This window comes from Ranitomeya imitator, chromosome 1 (assembly GCF_032444005.1).
Source record: "Ranitomeya imitator isolate aRanImi1 chromosome 1, aRanImi1.pri, whole genome shotgun sequence".
Taxonomy (NCBI): domain Eukaryota; kingdom Metazoa; phylum Chordata; class Amphibia; order Anura; family Dendrobatidae; genus Ranitomeya; species Ranitomeya imitator.
In genome coordinates this window covers 822,181,888-822,208,094 of record NC_091282.1, presented here as the reverse complement: position 1 = coordinate 822,208,094, position 26,207 = coordinate 822,181,888, and the positions used below count along the sequence as shown (strand labels likewise).

Sequence of the window (26,207 nt, the reverse complement as noted above, 5' to 3'; positions counted from 1 at the left end):
TTTAATTATGTGATCAACTTTGGAGGAAGTTTTCCGTCCATGATTGCCCACTTCTAGGTTTTTTGCCTAGCGGCTTTAGATCAACATATGATTTTTGGAGGTGCGGTTCATGCTCTTTTTTCCTTTTGTGCAAAGCATGTTCTTGTCTCTTTGGACCAGCTCTTGCTTGACTTCACTCTCAGAACAATAAGCTTTTGAAATCAGGTAATAAATTTGGCTTTTGTCTCTGCCATGTTTTAACCAAAAAGCACACACACAAAAATTAGGCAAAATACTACCCATCAACTACCCATGACAAAATATGCAAAACATTTGGCCCAGCAAATGTTGAAACCTAAAACATAAAGGGATAAAACAATGACAAACACAATGTTCATCCAATTTTCAAACACAATTTGTTTCGGATTTACTAAAATCACCAGGAAAATGGCATCACAACAACCAGACAGAAGTAATCACACTTTAAAAAGATGCAAAACATTTGGTTGCTACTGTATGTTCTTGTATATGTGGGCAATATGATTATGATTCCTCAAGAGGAAACTGAGTTTGCAATGTTGACTAGAATTCTGAATCAGCATTTTAAAACTAAAGACCTTGAAAATGTGACATATTATCTAAGAATCTGGACCCAAAGAGAAGAAGATGGAATGTTTCTTCAAAATCAAAGTGCAAAAACTAAATTCTGAGACAGTTTAGAATGTCAGAAGCCAAAAGTATATAAACCCCAAATGGAACCAAAGCTAGAAGGAGAAGATGATCTGTTGTCTAACAATGAGAAATACAGACAGGCAGTGGGGGCACTTCTATACATAGCAACTATGACTCAACCTGATATTGCAGCGACAATTGCAATTCTATGCAGATATGTGAAAGAACCGCACCCAAAAGATTAGTATGCCATTAAGACAGTTCTTCAATATTTGAAAGAGACTCGCAAAATAAATTCAAGGATATGTGTAACACGAGATCTAAAACTCACAGGCTATGTAGATGCAGACTGGGCTGGTTACTTTAGTGATCATAAATCGACAAATAGCTATTTGTTCAAGCTTGGAGAACGTTCAATGTATTGATCCAGCAGAAAACAGGTGTCTGTAGCCTTGTCATCTACAGAAGCAGAGTGTGTCTGCAGCCCACGCAAGTCAACAGGTCATTTCGTTAAACCAATTGTTAGGTGATCTTGGTAAGCCATCAACTCAACCAGTGGTGATTTATGAAGACAACCAAGGATGCATTAAGCTTGCATGCAGGGAGATCAATGCGAGAACCAAACACATTGATGTTAAACATCACTACCTGCGTGATTTGATAGAACGTGGCATAATTGAGTTTGTTTATTGCAAGAATAACCAGATGATAGCTGATGTCATGACAAAGCCATTTCCAAGAACCAAATGTGAAGAATTCAAAAACAGAATAACAGGATAAGTAGTCGTTGAGTGGGGGGTGTTGGAGTATGCTTAATATATATATATATATATATATATATATATATATATATTGTATGAACTACTATCTACTACTGTTTAATAGTGCATGAGTCTACATCAATAGGGTTATATTGCCAATAATACACTGCTAAAACAAAACAGGACATTTCTGTTCACTCGCTGAGTGTGTATCTGGAACACATTTTACTTTCACTTTGCAAGATAACAGACAAGATGCTAAGATCCTAAGCTATAAGAAAGCTGTAAGCTGTGTTATCTTTGTTCCTGAATAAATATATATTTACTGTTGAATAGCTGGACAGCACAGAGATTAATCCACTTCCAACAAACATGCTAAAATACAATTACGTACTGTAGTGCTTGGCATCTGTAGTTCTGCAGGCAGTATTGGGTAGAGTCTGTTTACTGTGGTTGGATTGCATGGTTGTGTCATTACTTGAGAGGTGGAGGAATTGGAAGCCTGCAATCTCCTGGGTGGCACAGGTGGAATGTGTGTTTCCACAGGCAGTGGATGAGGTGTGGTGATGCCTGCAGAAGAATTCCCTGGACTGTGAAATGGTTTTAGCAATGATAGGCTGTTTTCAAATAATTCTTCATAATCAGCACCGGATGATGCTTTCTGCAACAGAACAGAAAATTAAAATTTGCATCAAGTTGATGTGATCACTATACTGCTATACTGATCTTTCGTTATTTTTAAGGTACATTAACTAGAAAATTATATCTATCTCCATCAAAATAATATTCCAAGTGCAAAATATAAAGTATCATTACTCTTTTTTTGTGATTTGGAGTGATATAACTATTGCACATCAGGTGTGAGCGTATAGAGCGGACTAAGGAGCTGAAGCAGCTCCGTACACATCCGATGCTGACTGTGAATACAGTTGACACCAACTTGTGACTACAGAAATCAGCATGGGATTTCAACCCCTTAGATGCCATGGTGAAAAGTGATGGATCATCTAAGGCTCCCAATGCTGTCTCGGAAATGTTTATTATGTAGTTCTGGAATGCATTATTCTAGATAATCAGTTTGATTCACAAAATCCATAGTTTTAAGCATGTCTTGAAAAGGAAGACCCGTGTTATTCACTAATGCTACTTTTTTGTGTTTCACTCTTTCTAAACTTTTCTCACAAACTGGTCCATTCTATCATAAGTAGCTCCCCTACTCCATGACATATACTCCAAATTAATATAAATTGTTGCAAAATTTGGAGGAACTGTATCAATAAAAATGATTATTTAAGTGGTTAGAGAGAGGTGGGTCCCCTGACACCCCAACACCCACATGCCTCCCCTCTGACTACACGGAGCATGATTTTGGTGTACCATGGTTTGTCACGACAGCCAAAGTCTAATGAAAGCCACCATTTCTGCCATCTTTGGCTCCTATGAGTCCTCGGAGAGGCTGCTGGTTACAGGACTGTTGTGAATTCTGTTGTCGGGCTCCCTCCTGTGGTCATGAATGGTACTTCGGCTGGTTCTGTCCATGGACTTCCTCTGGTGGGTGTTTCTGAGTTTCCTTCCACAGGTTGTCGAGGTTAATTCGTTAGCTGGCTGCTCTATTTAACTCCACTTAGATCTTTGCTCCATGCCACCTGTCAATGTTCCAGTATTGGTCTAGTTCACTCCTGGATCGTTCTTGTGACCTGTCTTCCCTGCAGAAGCTAAGTTCCAGCTTGTATTTCTTTGTTTGCTATTTTTCTGTCCAGCTTGCTATTATTTTTGTTGTCTTGCTTGCTGGAAGCTCTGGGACGCAGAGGGAGCACCTCCGCACCGTGAGTCGGTGCGGAGGGTCTTTTTGCGCCCTCTGCGTGGTCTTTTTGTAGGTTTTTGTGCTGACCGCAAAGTAACCTTTCCTATCCTCGGTCTGTTCAGTAAGTCGGGCCTCACTTTGCTAAATCTATTTCATCTCTGTGTTTGTATTTTCATCTTTACTCACAGTCATTATATGTGGGGGGCTGCCTTTTCCTTTAGGAAATTTCTCTGAGGCAAGGTAGGCTTTATTTTCCTTCTTTAGGGCTAGCTAGTTTCTTAGGCTGTGCCGAGAGCGTTAGGCGCAATCCACGGCTATTTCTAGTGTGTCTGATAGGATTAGGGATTGCGGTCAGCAGAGTTCCCACGTCCCAGAACTCGTCCTTAATTATCAGTTACTATCAGGTCATTCCGTGTGCTCTTAACCACCAGGTCCATTATTGTCCTGACCACCAGGTCATAACAGTACAGGTGGCCCAAAGTACTAATGCATCTCAATAGAGGGATAGGAGAAGTTCTGAGACCATTTTTTTTTCTTTGTAGTGTGTTTTGTCTCTCTTTTCCCCTTTACCTCTGGGTGCTTCAGGACACAGGTGTAAACATGGACATTCAAGGTCTGTTCTCTTGGATGGATAATCTCACTACAAGGGTACAGAGCATTCAAGATTTTGTGGTTCAGAATCCGATATCAGAGCCTAGGATTCCAATTCCTGATTTGTTTTTTGGTGATAGATCTAAGTTCTTGAATTTCAAAAATAATTGTAAATTGTTTCTTGCCTTGAAACCTCGCTCCTCAGGTGACCCTGTTCAACAAGTAAAGATCATTATTTCTTTGTTACGTGGTGACCCTCAAGACTGGGCATTTTCCCTTGCACCAGGAGATCCGGCATTGCGTGATGTTGATGCGTTTTTCCTGGCGCTTGGATTGCTTTATGACGAACCTAATTCAGTGGATCAGGCAGAGAAAATCTTGCTGGCTCTGTGTCAGGGTCAGGATGAAGCGGAGATATATTGTCAGAAGTTTAGAAAGTGGTCTGTGCTCACTCAGTGGAATGAATGTGCCCTGGCAGCAATCTTCAGAAAGGGTCTCTCTGAAGCCCTTAAGGATGTCATGGTGGGATTTCCCATGCCTGCTGGTCTGAATGAGTCTATGTCCTTGGCCATTCAGATCGATCGACGCTTGCGTGAGCGTAAAGCTGTGCACCATTTGGCGGTACTATCTGAGCATGGGCCTGAGCCTATGCAATGTGATAGGACTTTGACCAGAGCTGAACGGCAAGAACACAGACGTCGGAATGGGCTATGTTTTTACTGTGGTGATTCCACTCATGCTATCTCCGATTATCCTAAGCGCACTAAGCGGTTCGCTAGGTCTGCCACCATTGGTACGGTACAGTCTAAATTTCTATTGTCCGTTACTCTGATTTGCTCTTTGTCATCCTATTCTGTTATGGCATTTGTGGATTCAGGCGCTGCCCTGAATTTGATGGACTTGGAGTATGCTAGGCGCTGAGGTTTTTTCTTGGAGCCCTTGCAGTATCCTATTCCTTTGAGAGGAATTGATGCTACGCCTTTGGCCAAGAATAAGCCTCAGTACTGGACCCAGTTGACCATGTGCATGGCTCCTGCACATCAGGAGGATATCCGCTTTCTGGTATTGCATAATTTGCATGATGTGGTCGTTTTGGGGTTGCCATGGCTACAGGTTCATAATCCAGTATTGGACTGGAAATCTATGTCTGTGTCCAGCTGGGGTTGCCAGGGGGTACATGGTGATGTTCCATTTTTGTCTATTTCGTCTTCCACTCCTTCTGAAGTTCCAGAGTTTTTGTCGGATTATCGGGATGTATTTGATGAGCCCAAAGCCAGTGCCCTACCTCCTCATAGGGATTGCGATTGTGCAATTAATTTGATTCCTGGTAGTAAGTTTCCTAAGGGCCGATTGTTCAATTTATCTGTGCCAGAACACGCCGCTATGCGGAGTTATATAAAGGAATCCTTGGAGAAAGGCCATATTCGCCTGTCGTCATCACCGTTAGGAGCAGGGTTCTTTTTTGTGGCCAAGAAGGATGGTTCTTTGAGACCTTGTATTGATTACCGCCTTCTTAATAAAATTACAGTCAAATTTCAGTATCCTTTGCCGTTGCTCTCTGATTTGTTTGCTCGTATTAAAGGGGCTAGTTGGTTCACCAAGATAGATCTTCGAGGGGCGTATAATCTTGTGCGTATTAAACAAGGCGATGAATGGAAAACAGCATTTAATACGCCCGAGGGCCATTTTGAGTACCTGGTTATGCCATTCGGGCTTTCCAATGCTCCATCGGTATTTCAGTCCTTTATGCATGACATCTTCCGAGAGTACCTGGATAAATTCCTGATTGTGTATTTGGATGATATTTTGGTCTTTTCGGATGATTGGGAGTCTCATGTGAAGCAGGTCAGAATGGTGTTCCAGGTCCTTCGTGCGAATTCCTTGTTTGTGAAGGGGTCAAAGTGTCTCTTTGGAGTTCAGAAGGTTTCATTTTTGGGGTTCATTTTTTCCCCTTCTACTATCGAGATGGACCCTGTTAAAGTCCAGGCCATTTACGATTGGACTCAGCCGACATCTGTGAAGAGCCTGCAAAAGTTCCTGGGCTTTGCTAATTTTTATCGGCGCTTCATCGCTAATTTTTCTACTGTTGCTAAACCATTGACTGATTTGACCAAGAAGGGTGCTGATGTGGTCAATTGGTCTTCTGCAGCTGTAGAGGCTTTTCAGGAGTTGAAGCGTCGTTTTTCGTCTGCCCCTGTGTTGTGCCAGCCAGATGTTTCGCTCCCGTTTCAGGTTGAGGTTGATGCTTCTGAGATTGGAGCAGGGGCTGTTTTGTCGCAAAGAAGTTCTGATGGCTCGGTGATGAAGCCATGTGCTTTCTTTTCTAGAAAGTTTTCGCCTGCTGAGCATAATTATGATGTTGGTAATCGTGAGTTGTTGGCCATGAAGTGGGCATTCGAGGAGTGGCATCATTGGCTTGAAGGAGCCAAGCATCGCGTGGTGGTCTTGACAGATCACAAGAATTTGACTTATCTTGAGTCTGCCAAACGGTTGAATCCGAGACAGGCTCGATGGTCGTTATTTTTCTCCCGTTTTGATTTTGTGGTTTCGTACCTTCTGGGCTCTAAGAATGTGAAGGCTGATGCCCTGTCAAGGAGTTTTGTGCCTGACTCTACGGGTGTTCCTGAGCCGGCAGGTATTCTCAAAGAGGGGGTAATTCTGTCTGCCATCTCCCCTGATTTGCGGCGGGTGCTGCAAAAATTTCAGGCTGATAGACCTGACCGTTGCCCAGCGGAGAAACTGTTTGTCCCTGATAGATGGACTAGTAGAGTTATCTCTGAGATTCATTGTTCAGTGTTGGCTAGGCATCCTGGAATCTTTGGTACCAGAGAGTTAGTGGCTAGATCCTTTTGGTGGCCATCTCTGTCGCGGGATGTGCGTTCTTTTGTGCAGTCCTGTGGGATTTGTGCTCGGGCTAAGCCCTGCTGTTCTCGTGCCAGTGGGTTGCTTTTGCCCTTGCCGGTCCCGAAGAGGCCCTGAACGCATATTTCTATGGATTTTATTTCGGATCTCCCCGTCTCTCAAAAGATGTCGGTCATTTGGGTGGTTTGTGATCGCTTTTCTAAGATGGTCCATTTGGTACCTTTGTCTAAATTGCCTTCCTCCTCTGATTTGGTGCCATTGTTTTTCCAGCATGTGGTTCGTTTACATGGTATCCCGGAGAACATCGTTTCAGACAGAGGTTCCCAGTTTGTTTCGAGGTTTTGGCGATCCTTTTGTGCTAGGATGGGCATTGATTTGTCTTTTTCCTCGGCTTTCCATCCTCAGACAAATGGCCAAACCGAACGAACTAATCAAACTTTGTTAACATATCTGAGATGCTTTGTTTCTGCTGATCAGGATGATTGGGTGTCCTTTTTGCCGTTGGCTGAGTTCGCCCTTAATAATCGGGCCAGTTCGGCTACTTTGGTTTCGCCGTTTTTCTGCAATTCTGGTTTCCATCCTCGTTTCTCTTCAGGGCAGGTTGAGTCTTCGGACTGTCCTGGTGTAGATACTGTGGTGGATAGGTTGCAGCAGATTTGGACTCATGTGGTGGACAATTTGACATTGTCCCAGGAGAAGGCTCAACGTTTCGCTAACCGCCGGCGCTGTGTGGGTCCCCGACTTCGTGTTGGGGATTTGGTTTGGTTGTCATCTCGTTTTGTTCCTATGAAGGTTTCCTCTCCTAAGTTTAAGCCTCGTTTCATTGGTCCGTATAAGATTTCTGAGGTTATCAATCCTGTGTCGTTTCGTTTGACCCTTCCAGCTTCTTTTGCCATCCATAATGTATTCCATAGGTCATTGTTGCGGAGATACGTGGCGCCTGTGGTTCCATCCGTTGATCCTCCTGCCCCGGTGTTGGTTGAGGGGGAGTTGGAGTATGTGGTGGAGAAGATTTTGGATTCTCGTGTTTCAAGACGGAAACTCCAGTACCTGGTCAAGTGGAAGGGTTATGGTCAGGAAGATAATTCCTGGGTTTTTGCCTCTGATGTTCATGCTGCCAATCTGGTTCGTGCCTTTCATTTGGCTCATCCTGGTCGGCCTGGGGGCTCTGGTGAGGGTTCGGTGACCCCTCCTCAAGGGGGGGGTACTGTTGTGAATTCTGTTGTCGGGCTCCCTCCTGTGGTCATGAATGGTACTTCGGCTGGTTCTGTCCATGGACTTCCTCTGGTGGGTGTTTCTGAGTTTCCTTCCACAGGTTGTCGAGGTTAATTCGTTAGCTGGCTGCTCTATTTAACTCCACTTAGATCTTTGCTCCATGCCACCTGTCAATGTTCCAGTATTGGTCTAGTTCACTCCTGGATCGTTCTTGTGACCTGTCTTCGCTGCAGAAGCTAAGTTCCAGCTTGTATTTCTTTGTTTGCTATTTTTCTGTCCAGCTTGCTATTATTTTTGTTGTCTTGCTTGCTGGAAGCTCTGGGACGCAGAGGGAGCACCTCCGCACCGTGAGTCGGTGCGGAGGGTCTTTTTGCGCCCTCTGCGTGGTCTTTTTGTAGGTTTTTGTGCTGACCGCAAAGTAACCTTTCCTATCCTCGGTCTGTTCAGTAAGTCGGGCCTCACTTTGCTAAATCTATTTCATCTCTGTGTTTGTATTTTCATCTTTACTCACAGTCATTATATGTGGGGGGCTGCCTTTTCCTTTGGGAAATTTCTCTGAGGCAAGGTAGGCTTTATTTTCCTTCTTTAGGGCTAGCTAGTTTCTTAGGCTGTGCCGAGTTGCATAGGGAGCGTTAGGCGCAATCCACGGCTATTTCTAGTGTGTCTGATAGGATTAGGGATTGCGGTCAGCAGAGTTCCCACGTCCCAGAGCTCGTCCTTAATTATCAGTTACTATCAGGTCATTCCGTGTGCTCTTAACCACCAGGTCCATTATTGTCCTGACCACCAGGTCATAACACAGGACCCCCAATTTATCAATAGGTAACACAAATCGTGTATAAAACTGCCTAAAATAGAAATACAGTGGGTACGGAAAGTATTCAAACCCCTTTAAATTTTTCACTCTTTGTTTCATTGCAGCCATTTGGTGAATTAAAAAAAAGTTCAATTTTTTCTCATTAATGTACTCTCTCTGCTTCCCATATTGACTAAAAGAAACAGAAATATAGAATTTTTTGCACATTTAATAAAAAAGGAAAACTGAAATATCACATGGTCATAAGTATTCAAACTCTTTGCTCAGACACTCATATTTAAGTCACATGCTGTCCATTTCCTTGTGATCCTCCTTGAGATGGTTCTACTCCTTCATTGGAGTCCAGCTATGTTTAATTAAACTGCTAGGACTTGATTTGGAAAGGCACACACCTGTCTATATAAGACCTCACAGCTCACAGTGCATGTCAGACCAAATGATGATCATGAGGTCATAGGAACTGGCCAAGAAGCTCAGACACCGAATTGTGGCAAGGCACAGATCTGGCCAAGGTTGCAACATAATTTCTGCAGTACTTAAGGTTCCTAAGAGCACAGTGACCTCCATATTCCTTAAATGGAAGAAGTTTGAGACCACCAGAAGTCTTCCTAGACCTGGCCGTCCAGCCAAACTGAGCAAGAAAAGCCTTAGTGAGACAGGTAAAGAAGAACCCCAAGATCACTGTGGCTGAGCTCCAGAGATGCAGTAGGGAGATGGGAGAAAGTTCCACAAAGTCAACTATCACTGCAGCCCTCCACCAGTTGTGCCTTTATGGCAAAGTGGCCCAACAGAAGCCTCTCCTCAGTGCAAGACATATGAAAACCCGCATAGAGTTTGCTAAAAAAACACATGAAGGACTCCCAGACTATGAGAAATAAAATTCTTTGGTCTGATGAGATGAAGATAGTCCTTTTTGATCATAATTCTAAGCGGTATGTGTGGAGAAAAACAGGCACTGCTCATCACCTGCCCAATACAATCCCAACAGTGAAACATGGTGGTGGCAGCATCATCCTATAGGAGTGTTTTTCAGCTGTAGGGACAGGACAACTGGTTGCCGTTGAAGGAAACATGAATGCAGTCAAGTGCAGAGATATCCTGGATGAAACCCTTTTCCAGAGTGCTCTGTACATCAGCATTGGCCTAAGGTTCATCTTCCAACAAGACAATGACCCTAAGCACACAGCTAAAATAACAAAGGATTGGCTTCAGAACAACTCTGTGACCAGTCTTGACTGGCCCAGACAGAGCCGGGACCTAAACCCAATTGAGCATCTCTAGAGAGACCTGAAAATGGCTGTCCACCAACGTTCACCATCCAACCTGATGGAACTGGAGAGGATCTGCAAGGAAGAATGGCAGAGGATCCCCAAATCCAGGTGTGAAAATCTTGTTGCATCATTCCCAAGAAGACTCATGGCTGAGCAAAGAGTCTGAATACTTATGACCATGTGATATTTCAGTTTTTCTTTTTTAATAAATTTGCAAAAATGACCACATTTCTGTTGTTTTTTTTTTCAGACAAGATGGGGTGCAGAGTGTACATTAGTGAGAAAAAAATTAACTTTTTTAAATTTACCAAATTGCTGCAATGAAAAAAAGAGTGAAAATTTTAAAGGCGTATTAATACGTTTCGTACCCACTGTATCCTTTTAATGAACATTAGGTAACAGCATTGATTGCTTAGCTAATGTAATCATATTTTTATAAACTTTTGTGGAAACCATTCTAACTAAAACATGAAAATTATTTAATGGATTCCATTATATTTTATGGAAACCATTCAAGCTAAAAATCACATGAGCAGCAAGCCCAGCTACTTCTGCAATGAAATTAAAAGTGCTTAAAGGGAACCTGTTACCCCCAAAATCGAAGATGAGCTAAGCCCACCAGCATCAGGGGCTTATCTACAGCATTCTGGAATGCTGTAGATAAGCCCCCGATGTATCCTGAAAGATGAGAAAAAGAGGTTAGATTATACTCACCCAGGGGCGGTCCCACTGCAGTCCGGTCTGATGGACGTCGCGGTCCGGTCCGGGGCCTCCCATCTTCTTATGATGATGTTCTCTTCTTGTATTCACGCTGCAGCTCCGGCGTTGGCATACTTTGTCTACCCTGCCCGGGAAAGGTCAGAGAGGCCCGGCACTTGAGCACTACAGTACTTTGCTCTGCCCTCAACAGGGCAGACAAAGTACGCCTGCGCCAGAACCGCAGCGTGAAGACAAGAAGAGGATATCATCCTATGAAGATAGAAGGCCCCAGACCGGACCATGACGCCCATCGGATCGGACCGCTCACCCAGATGAGTATAATCTAACCTCTTTTTCTCATCTTTCAAGATATATCGGGGGCTTATCTACAGCATTCCAGAATGCTGTAGATAAGCCCCTGATGCTGGTGGGCTTAGCTCATCTTCGATTTTGGGGGTGACAGGTTACCTTTAATTTGTGACTATGGAATCTACTTAAATGTCAAAATGCTGTCACATACCTGTCCACATGGTTGCGTTAACACTTCATTGTAAGGATAGAGAGGATGCTGTATATGAAAGTTTACTAGGTCTTCTAGTGTATTGTGCACTCTTGCATCTCCAGAAAGAATACATTGTTGATCTTTGAAAACATCAATCATGAAATGTCTGTAGCGGTCCACGGTCCTATGAAAAGGTAATATAATTTATCAGGAGATCTTCTTAATGCACCTTCTCTTATTTTTTTATTTTTAGAGAAAATCCTTTAATCTCTTCACCACATGCGTCGCACATGTACTGCGCATGCCGGATCTCCCCCTTTGATGTCGGCTCCGGCGATGAGCCCACATTTTTTCAAGCACATGTCAGCTGATGAAATCAGCTGACATGTGCCCCTAACAACTGCCGTGGAATCGCGATCCACCCGCAGCTGTTAACACGCGTCAATATTTGACAGCGACATTTAACATGCACGTGCCGAAAGTGCGTCGCAAACCCTGCCCATCGGCCCCCGTGTAACATGATTGCAGGTTGGCATGATAACACGGGTCTGCAGGAGACCCCTGTGGTTATCATAGCCGGATAGCTATGAGTGCCTCCCATGTTTTTTTGATCACTACAACATTGAATTAAAATGTAATAACGGGCAATCAAAAGATCATATCTGCACCAAAATGGTCAGCTCAGCACGCAAAAAAAAAGCCCTCATCCAGCCATATAGCCTGAAAAATGGAGACGCTACGGGTCTTGGAAAATGACAAATTATTTTTTTTTTATTTTTTTTTTACAAACTTTGGATTTTTTTTTCACCACTTACATAAAAATAAACCTAGACATATTTGGTATCCACAAACTCATAGTGACCTGGAGAATCATAATGGCAGGTTAGTTTTAGCATGTGGTTAACATGGTAAAAAAAAAAAAAAGTTGTGAAATTGCACTTTTTTTTGCAATTTCACTGTACTTGGAATTTTTATTCCCATTTACGGTACATTATATGGTAAAACCAATGGTGTAGTTCAAAAGTACAACTTGTCCCGCATAAAGTAAGCCCTCACTTGGCCATATTGATGGAAAATTTAAAAAGTTATGGTTCTGGGAAGAAGAGGAGAAAAAAAACGCAAAAACAGAAAATGGCGTGGCGTGAAGGGATTAAGGTTTTTATAGTTAACCATCACCTTACCTGTAAGATAAGCTGTACCCAATTCTACTTTCACCAACTCTGATAAGAAAACATCCCATGGTCTTGTCTTTCAGTAAATCTTCTGCTTCCCTATAGTTGAAATAAAGACATTTTTTTCATCAAATAAACCAAAATCTTTACACTTACAGGTGCATCTCGCAAAATTAGAATATCATCAAAAAGTTAATTTATTTCAGTTCTTCAATGCAAAAAGTGAAACTCCCATATTATATAGAGTCATTACAGAGTGATCAATTTCAAGTGTTTATTTCTGTTAATGTTGATGATTATGGCTTACAGCCAATGAAAACCCAAAAGTCATTATCTCAGTAAATTAAAATACTTTATAACACCAGCTTGAAAAATGATTTTAAAATCCAAAATGTTGGCCTACTGAAATGTATGTTCAGTAAATGCACTCAATACTCCGACTCTGGCCTCACAGCACTGCCTCACTAATGAGCATGTACATAAAGTGCAGCACAGATTCATCGCGACTAAAAGCTGAGATCCTTAGATGAGGAACAGAACAGACATTTATAGGACATTTCAGAACTTTTCTAAATTATTATGTAAACATTTATAGCACATTGTACTACTGAACCCAATGTATTAGATATTTACAGTTCGTCCATTTTATACTGACTCTGACTCCAATTCCACCAAAATGGACACCGACTGACTCGTTGACTGCAACTCCACAGCCCTGGTTGTGAGTATGCACTCTTTTATTGGTTGCACCCTCTGGCTACCCACTTCTAAATTTACCGTTTGACTGTAGAACCCCTTTACTTCCCTTCTGATGATCTCGACTTACATGTGCCAAAAGCTGCATTCACTATTCTTCACAGCTGAAATCTTCCAGCATTCTTTGCTGGTTACTTCTCTTGAATATAGGTTGCCAACCACAAGTCGTTTATGTGTCCTACAGTAATAATGATATGCCAATTGTGAGGAGGAAGTCATCACGGCAATCAATCACTGGCCTCATGTTGTGGTTTCATATGTGCAGGTATAAACATTGAGATCAGTGAATGGCTACATTGGACCGCTGGGTATGGTTGGCACATCATCACTGCAGAACAAGTCAACAATATCTGCGGACCACCGAACTAGAGGCACGGAATCTTGTAAAATAATTTCTTAATATTTTACATTTCTCACTTTTAGATATTTTTTTCCAAATCCTAGACAAACGCATTAAGTGTTATGAACTAACTCCAAGTTTCTATCCCACATTATGTGAAGGATAAAGGCTTTGAACATGTGCTTGTTCTCTTACGTTTTTACAGGGATTATCAAGGTTCATACTAATTGCATGTTATTACCATGAAGGATATTTCTTTTGAGTTTTGGTAAAATTATCCTTTCAATATAAGGCATGTAGCTGTAGGACATAAGTAGACATGCCCAATATACAGTATTATAAAGATACCCGTGAGCACTGAGACCATTTATGATTTGGTTTTTGCAAAGAAAGTGCATCTGCATTGTGAAGTTCTGAGGTTGCGGGTTGTAATAATCACCTAGGAAGGTTAACAATGCAACTATTTTTTATTCCATACATCCATTGCTATACAAAAAATCCAGATAAATAACCAAAATACATTGCCCACAGTCCACAAGATCCCTTCCCCAGGGCCGATAGTCCCACTGCCCCTGTACCAGGCGATACTTACTGTCTCCCAACTTTTGGTTGGCCCACAGATTTCGTATCTACTGCCTTTATAGTCTGTAGTCAAAGTCCAGGCTTCTCCAGATGACAAATAATATAACCGAAATCTTTGTATCCAGGACCAACAATCCTTTAGAAACTTTGTGAAATCCAGACGTCAGATCCCTCAATCGTAGCAGGGAGATCCAGCCCAACCAGTAACCGATCTTCAAAACTCCATAGACCATCGATCTATGGCTCCAGGATCACAGCCTAGAAAATCCTCTCCCCTCAACGTCACTCCAACACAACATTTCCTCATTAGTCTTCAATACCCCCAAAGTCACCCCCTGGAATTGAGCAGAGCCCTTGGGAAACAATCCCCTCCCAAAGCTAACTGTGCATTGGTGGGGGTGCCTCACTTAGGCTGAGCCCCAACACCTGGGATTGCTTGTGAGTCCCCCTTTAGTGATGGCTCCCCTGGGTCTACTATCCCCATCCACACAATGGACCTAGTTGTTAGCAGCATAATGGATTGAGACCTTGAGACACAGAAGAATGATAAAAGGGTTGCTTTCATTTGCCTTTATTAATCTCCTGTCTGACCTTAGTTATACATAAGATCCAACGTGCACGCCTTCCTCTGCTTTCAGTCACTGAATGGAATCATTGGTTCCTGAGGATGAACTGATGAGCAAGCAAATCACTAATAAAACACAGCAAACAAATATCTAATAAAACAAAATATCGAAGCAAATGGTGCTCCGTGCTAGAAAGTCTGCATCCCGTAGAGCTGGCCAGATCCTCACATGCATCAACTCAAAAGCAAGGAAAACTTTAAATATCAGAAGAAAGTATTACATTTACTGGGTAAGATATTAATAAAATATGTCATGATACTGATACATGATTTCCATAACACATTATTTCATTGTATGATATGTAAGCTAACCCAATCTTTCTAAAGCCTTTATTGCAAACTGTTTCTTTCCAGCACAAGTTTCTGACCAATATATAATAGGGAAGTCTGAATCATTGCAGCGATCCTGTAATTATGGCAGGGAATTATGACACGAGCCGTACCGATACATGTTCCACAAGCACAGAGTATTCGGGTAAGACATGTGCCTTTGGACGTATGACATAATCAATAGCTATTAGCTGAGTTATTCCCACAATGCACGGGGACAAACAATGGACGCATGTTAGTTGATTGACTAATATAGAAATAAAAAATTAGTAATGAAAAAATCAATTATTTATGTTTCTCAATTTCAGCCCTAAGGGTTCAGCTTATTAAAGGGCTTGCTCCAGACTAAACTCTTGCTGACCTACTGGCATGACAGTTCATCAGTATAACATGGATGGGTGTCTGAAACTCAGCATCAGGCCTGGACCAAACAAAATTATCATTGGAGCTCAGCATATAGCTACCTAGAAATACCAGGGCAAAGTCTGCAACAGAATGAAAGAGGACTGCACCAGGTACTTTAGGACAAAGCTTCTAAAAGTAACTTTAACAGATTTGTTCATTCTTGGTATTGTCATGGTTTGTAGAGTTTATGTACAGTTAGGGCCAGAAATATTTGGACAGTGACACAATTTTCGCGAGTTGGGCTCTGCATGCCACCACATTGGATTTGAAATGAAACCTCTACAACAGAATTCAAGTGCAGATTGTAACGTTTAATTTGAAGGGTTGAACAAAAATATCTGATAGAAAATGTAGGAATTGTACACATTTCTTTACAAACACTCCACATTTTAGGAGGTCAAAAGTAATTGGACAAATAAACATAACCCAAACAAAATATTTTTATTTTCAATATTTTGTTGCAAATCCTTTGGAGGCAATCACTGCCTTAAGTCTGGAACCCATGGACATCACCAAACGCTGGGTTTCCTCCTTCTTAATGCTTTGCCAGGCCTTTACAGCCGCAGCCTTCAGGTCTTGCTTGTTTGTGGGTCTTTCCGTCTTAAGTCTGGATTTGAGCAAGTGAAATGCATGCTCAATTGGGTTTAGATCTGGAGATTGACTTGGCCATTGCAGAATGTTCCACTTTTTGGCACTCATGAACTCCTGGGTAGCTTTGGATGTATGCTTGGGGTCATTGTCCATCTGTACTATGAAGCGCCGTCCAATCAACTTTGCAGCATTTGGCTGAATCTGGGCTGAAAGTATATCCCGGTACACTTCAAAATTCATCCGGCTACTCTTGTCTGCTCTTATGTCATCAATAAACACAAGTGACCCAGTGCCATTGAAAGCCATGCATGCCCATGCCATCACGTTACCTCCACCATGTTTTACAGAGGATGTGGTGTGCCTTGGATCATGTGCCGTTCCCTTTCTTCTCCAAACTTTTTTATTCCCATCATTCTGGTACAGGTTGATCTTTGTCTCATCTGTCCATAGAATACTTTTCCAGAACTGAGCTGGCTTCTTGAGGTGTTTTTCTGCAAACTTAACTCTGGCCTGTCTATTTTTGTTATTGATGAATGGTTTGCATCTAGATGTGAACCCTTTGTATTTACTGTCATGGAGTCTTCTCTTTACTGTTGACTTAGAGACAGATACACCTACTTCACTGAGAGTGTTCTGGACTTCAGTTGATGTTGTGAACGGGTTCTTCTTCACCAAATTAAGTATGCGGCGATCATCCACCACTGTTGTCATCCGTGGACGCCCAGGCCTTTTTGAGTTCCCAAGCTCACCAGTCAATTCCTTTTTTCTCAGAATGTACCCAACTGTTGATTTTGCTACTCCAAGCATGTCTGCTATCTCTCTGATGGATTTTTTCTTTTTTTTCAGCCTCAGGATGTTCTGCTTCACCTCAATTGAGAGTTCCTTTGACCGCATGTTGTCTGCTCACAGCAACAGCTTCCAAATGCAAAACCACACACCTGGAATCCACCCCTGACCTTTTAACTACTTCATTGATTACAGGTTAATGAGGGAGACGCCTTCAGAGTTAATTGCAGCCCTTAGAGTCCATTGTCCAATTACTTTTGGTCCCTTGAAAAAGAGGACGCTATGCATTACAGAGCTATGATTCCTAAACCCTTTCTCCGATTTGGATGTGGAAACTATCCTATTGCAGCTGGGAGTGTGCACTTTCAGCCCATATTATATATATAATTGTATTTCTGAACATATATTTTTGTAAACAGCTAAAATAAAAAAACTTGTGTCACTGTCCAAATATTTCTGGCCCTAACTGTATTTTGAAGACTTTCCTATCAGGACTTCATCGGACTGGCATGGGATCCATTTCTTTATTACAATTAACAAACATAGATGGTTTTAGGAACTGTTTATTTTAAATAAAGCATGTTGGTTTTTTTACACTTTATCACACCATTAGTCATGCAGCCGACTCACGGATCCTTTTCCATTACTGTCACTGGGGCTTTACATAAAGCCTTCCCTTTTATCAGAGTGCCAAATGTATTAGAGGTACTGCTTATTATTGTAAAATTATTAGAGGAGTTGTCTAGCCTTGGAATAAATGTCACTGTATAGTGTTTGCAGTAACTATATAGTGACATATTTATTTATTATGCTTTACTTACATAGTGCTATTGCAGCGCCCCAGAGACCTGGTCGTTGCAGTAGTATCGCTCTGCCACTAAGGGGAGTGATGGTACGTCTGATGGCACTAAGGGAGTTCATCTGACCAGGTATCACCAGCACACATTACACTTCACACTCCGGCCACTAGGGGGAGCAAAGGGTTTTATTTATTAGGCCACTCCTCACACTGGTAAAACTAGGGGTTGGATAGGAAGTTAGTCAGAAGCTTACTGGGTTTAGTCCAGGCAACATCCCATGGCAGGGGGTGTTGCGGGGAAGATTCAGGGGGGTACCTGTCAGGCGTGGGAACCTGGCAGGCACCTAGCGACAAGGATAGAACATTACGGAGCCGCGCCTGCGCTATCTGCAGTGGCATCCAAAGAAAGGACACGAAGCGAAGGATATTGTGGACAGTGAGAAACGAGATCAAGCACAAAGGAGAGCCAGTAGGAGTCGTGCCCGGAGAACGGCAACATCCTACTGAGGCGCGTAGCCGGTGGCCGGAACACCGAGGAAGTAACTGACTCTATGCCTTACTTCAAACTCCGCAGGACAGTTAATTATAGGTTGGCTGTCTACCTTACATCACCTAAGCAGACATAGGGGGCAACGCGTGGAGAGGGGCATCTCTAGGGTCCCGGAAGAACTCCGAGCCTACCCGTCAAACGGGTGCGTCCTAGCCATAACATACCTGGGGGACGGAGAACTAGAAGGAACTGGAACGAATTAGAAAGAACGAGAATAGAAGTTGTGAGAATTATCCCAAATGCTCAGCAGGGAAGCACTACAACACACAGGCGCTAACGGTAGGCAACGATTTCCACCTGCAAAGGGAACTCTGGATGTGCCTTCAGACCGGCCTGTCTCAGACAGCCCTGTTAACCGTGCTCTGGATTGAGGATCCTGAAGCCTTCAGTAAAGAGGTAAAGAGACTGCAACCTTGTGTCCTCGTTATTGACTGCACCTCACACCATCGCCACCTACACTACTGGGAAGCCCTGGGGATACACTTCACCTGTGGGAAGGTATACCATCTAGCTGCCATTCCATCACCCCAGCGGACCCCGAAGCAGCGTCGTCGCCCTGACCGAACACCACAGCTGGCGTCACGAACCCTTGACAAACTACTATCAACCTTTTCATTGGACGCCCCTTAGCAGGGTCATGGACCGGGTCCAGCCACCGTGACATCCCTAGAACTGAGACAGAGAGGACCGGTACCGAGTAACCTGTGGCCCTGTGTCTGGGGGCGCTCCACTATCTTATTCCGCAGCGCTTTACAGACATTGGCACTGTCCCGACTGGGGCTCACATCCTAAATCCCTATCAGTATGTCTTTAGAATGTGGGAGGAAGCCGGAGTACCCGGAGGAAACCTACGCAAACACAGGGAGAACATACAAACTCCTTGCACATGTTGTCCTTGGAGGGATTTGAACCCAGGACTCCAGTGCTGCAGTGCTAACCACTGAGACACCATGCAGCCCAAAGGCGATGAAATATTTCATTTAACCTTGATCTGCTCTTTTATCTCGATCCACGAATCTACATGTTCATTTATAATTTTTTTATCTTCCCATGCTACCGGGGCTAGTTTCTGGCCCCGTATAATCCCGTTAATAGACAGGGATTAACGAGGAACTGGTGGCACGCCTCCCGGGCTGGCAGCACTCTGTTTCACTGGTGCTAGTAAAAGGTGCTTCTCAGCCTGTCAGGGTTGTGAGTGAGCGTGGTGCCACATCGCTGACTGCATGAGTCACATCCTCTCACTCCTCGTGCTTCCCTGGACCTGTGTCGACAGAGTGTGTGTGTAAAACTAAGCAAGCTTACATTATGTTTCCCCAGGGGTGCGGAACGTCACATTGGTGCCAATGAGGCCACCATACCACGTGATCTCGCTGATGTAATAGTGATGTCAGGTGAAATGGCGAGGTGCGGGTTTGTCACATGTGGTGGCAGTGGAGGGATTCTGCGTGATCTCTATGGTGCCAACCTTCACAAGTGGTGACAGCATACATTTGTTCCAAGCTTGGATAACCCCTTTAAATCCTTTAATAATAATAATACAATAATAGGCTGCCTATTATAAGATTATTAAATGAACTACAGCTCATGCCAGGGTTAATTTTCAGCCTGAGGACTTGTTATACTAAAAGCCTGGGGCTTATACTACACCAGGACATAGGTACAATAAGAGACCTCACTGTGTTTGCTAATTTCTATATCTTTCATCCTATGGTTCACAGGTTCACCTATTTAAGGTAGTGGTGATCAGGTACGACAAAGTTTGCTGAACCATGCATTTTGTACTGCTGCCTTTCCTCGATCAAAGGGCTTATCCTGCAGATTTGGTCACGGGTGAGAATTTGACATGTGTGGTCTAAAGGGAGTCTGTCGGCTCCAATATTCATTTCAAAGTACTAACAGGTTCTTTAAGCGGATCTTGTGCTAAGCTCCCTTCTGATTAGTGATGAGCGAACGTGCTCGGATAACATTTTACCTTGCTCGGGTGTTATCAGAGCATCTGGACGTGCCCATATATTTTGATGTAGTCCCCATTGCTGCATGATTTGCAGCTGTTAGCTACAGCACATGTGGAGATTGCCTGTTTGTTAGCCACAGGGACTCAGACATAATATGCGAGCGCTACCAGATGCTAGGAAAAGACCTGAGCATGCTCGGATAAGACGCTATCCAAGCATGTTCGATCATCATTAGTCCTGATATTTTCAGTACGAGAAAAAACAGTACAAGAGCAATCCGTGTTCCTGTGTCCTTGTCACATCTGTGTGTTGCATCAGTGTGACACATACCGGCGCCAGGGAAAAGCTGTACAGTATGCGCTGTACACATGTACCGGATGCTAAAAGCAGCTCTCATCATTTTCACCTGGTCTCCCTGAAATCAGCGAGACCAGGTGACAATCATGGGAGTTGTACTCAGCATCATACATCATGAGTAAAATAAATAATTTAAAAAATGGCGTGAGCACCCACGTAATTTTCATAACTAGCAGAGGGAAAGCAGACAGCTGGGTGCTGATGTTAATAATTTGGGGAAGGGACCAGTAACCCAAAAGCTTCCCATGCTATTAATAACAGCTAACAGTCGTTTGCTTAGCCTTTACTGGTTAGTTTACAGGGGACCCTAGAGAAAAATGACTTAGGGTCCCCCTATAGTTTGTAACCAGCAAAGTTGAAACAAACAGCTGTGGTCTGATATTAATAGCCTGGGAAGGGGCCAGAGATATTGGCCAAAGGATAAGAACATCAGGCCTCAGCCACCCCAGAAATGGCGCATTAATAAGATTTTTCAAAATCTGGCGCTTAGCCCGCTCTTACCACTTGCTCTGGTGCAGTGTCAAGTGTGGTAATAGGAATGGGGTTGATGTCAGCTGTTTTATAGCCACTGACATCAAACCCAGGGAGAGGCATAAATACACAGCCAAAATAAAGTCTTTTATGTGAAAGAAAGATACAGACTCCTTCATTTGAAATAAACACACTCCACCCTTGGTTTCCCATTTATTACTTTAAAAATTTAAATAATAAAACACCATATTACTTACCTGACGACAACAATCCATTTGTCCCACGAAGAACTCCAGCTCTGCTACATCTGGATTGCATGGCTGAGCTCTCAGAAAAAAGCGATGCAAAAATAATTATTTTTTCTATAAAATATTTTTTATCGTGCAAAAGCACCAAAACATTAAAAAAGATATAAATGTGGTATCACTGTAATCGTAGTGATGCGAAGAATAAAGATGCCTTATCAATTTATCAAAAAGAATCCCAAAAATAATTCCAGAATTGTTGTTTTTTGTTCATTCTGCCTCCCAAATATCAGAACTGAAAGCAATGAAAAAAGTCATGTACCCAAAAATGGTACCTACTAGGACAACCCCTTATTGATCAAAATGTTTGGCCCCCATAAAATAATAAAGATTATACTCGCCTCCATGCCGGCGTCATTCCCGCAGTGTTGGCACTCGCTCTCTCCTGGGCTCTCGTGTGGTGTGACATGTGATGCCGGTGCCCAATCAGCGTTGGTGTCACTGTCCCTGCCTTGGAAAAAATCAAACATGAAGAGGAAGTCCGGGCTGCAGCTGACCTCGGACTTCTCTTCCTGCTCAATTCGACAGGAGGCGGGGACAGTGACGCCAGCCATGGGGTGAGCGAGTGCTGATACCACGGGAATGGAGCCAACACGGGAGGCAAGTATAGGCTTTATTATTTTATTAGCGTCAAACGAGGAGTATGAAAAAAGTTGTCCAATAAGTGGACAACTTACTTACCAATTTAATTAACAATTTTATCACATTTTCTCTAATTACAGTTGGTAAAAATGAAAAATGTTAAAAAAAGCAAATTTTTTTATTCACCTTTGCCTAAATTCCTATGAAACACCTGAAGGGTTAACAAACTTCCTGAATGCAGTTTTGAATACTTTTATGGGTGTATTTTTTAAAATGTTATCAGTTTTATGGGTTTTCTGATATATACTGTAGGTCCCTCAAAGTCACTTCAAACTGAATGAGTCTGTACATAAATAATTTTGCAAATTTTGTTGAAAAAATGAAAATTGCTGCTAAATGTTTAACCCTTTCAAAAGCCTAACAAAATTATACATTTCATAAAAAATGTTTGCCAGGTTTTCAATATTTTCATAAATAAACACAAGCTAATTAACCTAAAAGTATCACAGTTATGAAATACAATGTGTCACAAAAATACAATCTCAGAATCACTGGGATTGGAAGAAGACTTTCAAAGTTATTACCACATAAAACTAACAAATAAAGTTGCACTCTGTAACGCTATAGCATGCAAACATGAAATATATGAAAATGGAATTGCATTAAAGGGACTCTGTCACCTGAATTTGGCGGGACTGGTTTTGGGTCATATGGGCGGGGTTTTCGGGTGTTTGATTCACCCTTTCCTTACCCGCTGGCTGCATGCTGGCTGTAATATTGGATTGAAGTTCATTCTCTGTCCTCCATAGTACACGCCTGTGCAAGGCAAGATTGCCTTGTGCAGGCATGTACTACCGAGGACAGAGAATGAACTTCAATCCAATATTACAGCCAGCATGCAGCCAGCGGGTAAGGAAAGGGTGAATCAAACACCCGAAAACTCCGCCCATATGACCCAAAACCAGTCCCGCCAAATTCAGGTGACAGGTTCCCTTTAACACCCAGCAGCCACAACAAGGCGATACTCTTTTCTGGGAACCTATCCTAATGTGAGTCCTCTCCTGCGCTGATAGCCTACATTTCTGTGGGTAGGCAGGATGCTGCTGTGATTAAAACATATGGAGATGGCTACTGTTAGTATGTTCCTGCCCTCTGTTTGGAAGTGACAGTCAGTCTTTGATATTTTTATTACCACATAAAGTGACATGTTAGATTAGAAAAATGAGGCTCTCTCAGGAAGTTGATAACAGGCATTAGTGTTAAGGGGTTTAAAGAGCCATAGAAGACAAAACGGAACCAAAATAATGAAATTTTGGGGAGAATAAGACCCCTCATATTAATTGGTTTTGTATGCTTTATTTCCGCTTTTATGCTCCACAAAAAAAAACTGACATGTTAACATGGCAGGAGCCAAAAATTACATTTTCACTCATTGACTGTCATTATAATTGTTCCTAATAAGTTCTTCAAAATAATCATTCTTTGTTAGTGTTAGAAAGGTTTAGTCGCAAAGCTGGATTTTTGTGCTATATTTCCTGATAATAAATATTTCTTTAAAAGTTGCTTGAATCTGGGTGTGTGTATAAATTATAGTGTTGCATTTTTGTGCATCTCCGAAAAATATGCAGATTTTGGCAACACAATAGCTGCTTGAGGCAAGCAAGATGTATTCATAAAATAAACATTGTTTTGCCTGAGTTTTCTGTAAGTTTTAAGAGCAAATGTAAGATTTAATGCATTTTTTAAAAGTTCCTCAACGTCAGAAAGTTACTTGAAGGGAACTGTTAACATTGCCTCACAATAGATTTAATTCAAGGGAATCTGTCAGTAGTTTTTTTTGCTACCTCATCTGCGAGCAGCATGATGAAGGCAAACAGACCCTGAATCCATGTCACAGTGAGCCCACCACCCTCAGTACACCCCCACTACACAATCTGTAGTGTTATGAAAGGCATGTCTCAAGTAAGAATAGGGCAAGATATTGGGCTTCATACACGTGACATGTAGAGTGCACGGATCCACATGTGCATGAAACTTATGAAGAACTTGCAGTCCTCATTGGCCCCAATCTTCTCCATCTCATGTCCTGTTTCTGCTCTGAAGCATTACAATGAAACCCTGCAAAGTGCTCTGGATGAAGCTGCTCCTCCTATACATAAAACAACTCGGCACAGACGGCAACAACCGTGGCACACGCTGCAAACACGTTTCCTGCAGCGGTGCTCCAGGTGCGCAGAACGTCTGTGGAGAAAATCTAATCTACCCAAAGATTTCATTCATTATAAGTTCATGCTAAAGACATACAATTCTGCACTTCACCTCTCCAAACAAACCTACTTCAACACCCTCATCACCTCCCTGTCCAATAACCCTAAACGTCTCTTTGACACGTTCCAGTCCCTACTCAACCCAAGAGAGCAGGCCCCAACCACGGATCTCCGTGCTGACGATCTGGCCAATTACTTCAAAGAAAAAATTGACCACATTCGACAGGAAATCATCTCCCAATCTCTTCATACCATGCACTGTCCTCCCTCCCCCACTGCATCTAGTTCACTCTCTGACTTTGAAGCAGTTACAGAAGAAGAAGTAAGCAGGCTCCTTGCATCTTCTCGCCCAACCACTTGCACCAGTGACCCCATTCCGTCACATCTCCTCCAGTCCCTTTCCCCGGCTGTCACCTCTCACCTAACAAAAATATTCAACCTTTCCCTCACTTCCGGTATTTTTCCCTCCTCATTTAAGCATGCCATCATACATCCATTACTTAAAAAACCATCCCTCGATCAAAACTGTGCCGCTAATTATAGACCTGTCTCTAATCTTCCCTTCATCTCTAAACTCCTCGAGCGCCTGGTCCACTCGCGTCTTACCCGCTATCTCTCAGATAACTCTCTTCTCGACCCTCTTCAATCTGGCTTCCGCTCTTTACACTCTACTGAAACTGCCCTCACTAAAGTCTCTAATGACCTACTAACAGCTAAATCTAATGGTCACTACTCCATGCTAATTCTCTTGGATCTCTCTGCAGCATTCGATACTGTGGATCATCAGCTCCTCCTCACTATGCTCCGCTCCATCGGCCTCAAGGACACCGTTCTCTCCTGGTTCTCCTCCTATCTCTCTGACCGATCTTTCACTGTATGTTTTGCTGGTTCCTCCTCCTCTCACCTTCCCCTTACTGTTGGGGTTCCTCAAGGATCAGTCCTAGGCCCCCTCCTCTTCTCGTTGTATACTGCCCCTATTGGACAAACAATCAGTAGATTTGGTTTCCAGTACCATCTCTATGCTGACGACACCCAATTATACACCTCTTCTCCTGTTGTCAGGCCGACCTTTTTAGAAAACACCAGTGATTGTCTTACCGCTGTCTCTAACATCATGTCCTCCCTCTATCTGAAACTAAACCTGTCAAAAACTGAACTCCTCGTGTTCTCTCCCTCTACTAACCTACCTTTGCCTGACATTGCCATCTCCGTGTGCGGTTCCACCATTACTCCAAAGCAACATGCCCGCTGCCTTGGGGTCATCCTTGATTCTGACCTTTCATTCCCCCCCCCACATTCGATCACTGGCTTGCTCTTCTTACCTGCATCTCAAAAACATTTCTAGAATTCGCCCTTTTCTTACTTTCGACTCTGCAAAAACTCTTACTGTTTCACTTATTCATTCTCGTCTGGACTATTGTAACTCTCTACTAATCGGCCTCCCTCTTACCAAACTTTCCCCACTCCAATCTGTCCTGAATGCTGCTGCCAGGATCATATTCCTCACCAACCGTTACACCGATGCCTCTACCTTGTGCCAGTCATTACACTGGCTACCCATCCACTCCAGAATCCAGTACAAAACTACTACCCTCATCCACAAAGCACTCCATGGCTCTGCACCACCCTACATCTCCTCTCTGGTCTCAGTCTACCACCCTTCCCGTGCCCTCCGCTCCGCTAATGACCTCAGGTTAGCATCCTCAATAATCAGAACCTCCCACTCCCGTCTCCAAGACTTTACACGTGCTGCGCCGATTCTTTGGAATGCACTACGTAGGTTAATACGATTAATCCCCAATCCCCACAGTTTTAAGCGTACCCTAAAAACTCACTTGTTCAGACTGGCCTACCGCCTCAATGCATTAACCTAACGATCCCTGTGTGGCCTATTTATATAAAAAAAAAAAAACAGGTTCCTCGCATCATGTTCTCATTCACTTTATGCAGTTAATAGCCCTCTGTGTCTGCACTGCTACATACTTAGGCAGTTAACTGGTTCATGCAGCTTTACATGAACACCCAAGCCTTACACTATGGCCGGTCCGAATAACTAAAGCAATTGTTACCATCCACCTCTCGTGTCTCCCCTTTTCCTCATAGTTTGTAAGCTTGCGAGCAGGGCCCTCATTCCTCCTGGTATCTGTTTTGAACTGTATTT

General features: G+C 42.9%; 1 protein-coding gene across 1 annotated transcript in view; it reads right to left on the bottom strand.

Annotated features, from left to right (window-relative positions):
* HSH2D (hematopoietic SH2 domain containing) overlaps window positions 1-26,207 on the bottom strand; it is a 93,033-nt gene that overhangs the window by 14,547 nt on the left and 52,279 nt on the right. Inside the window, exons 3-5 of the mRNA XM_069740345.1 lie at window positions 12,355-12,444; window positions 11,192-11,357; window positions 1,807-2,073 (exon numbers count right to left, since the gene is read on the bottom strand). Coding sequence (XP_069596446.1) covers window positions 1,807-2,073; window positions 11,192-11,357; window positions 12,355-12,444 — 523 coding nt within the window. The remainder of the gene's footprint in view (window positions 1-1,806; window positions 2,074-11,191; window positions 11,358-12,354; window positions 12,445-26,207) is intronic.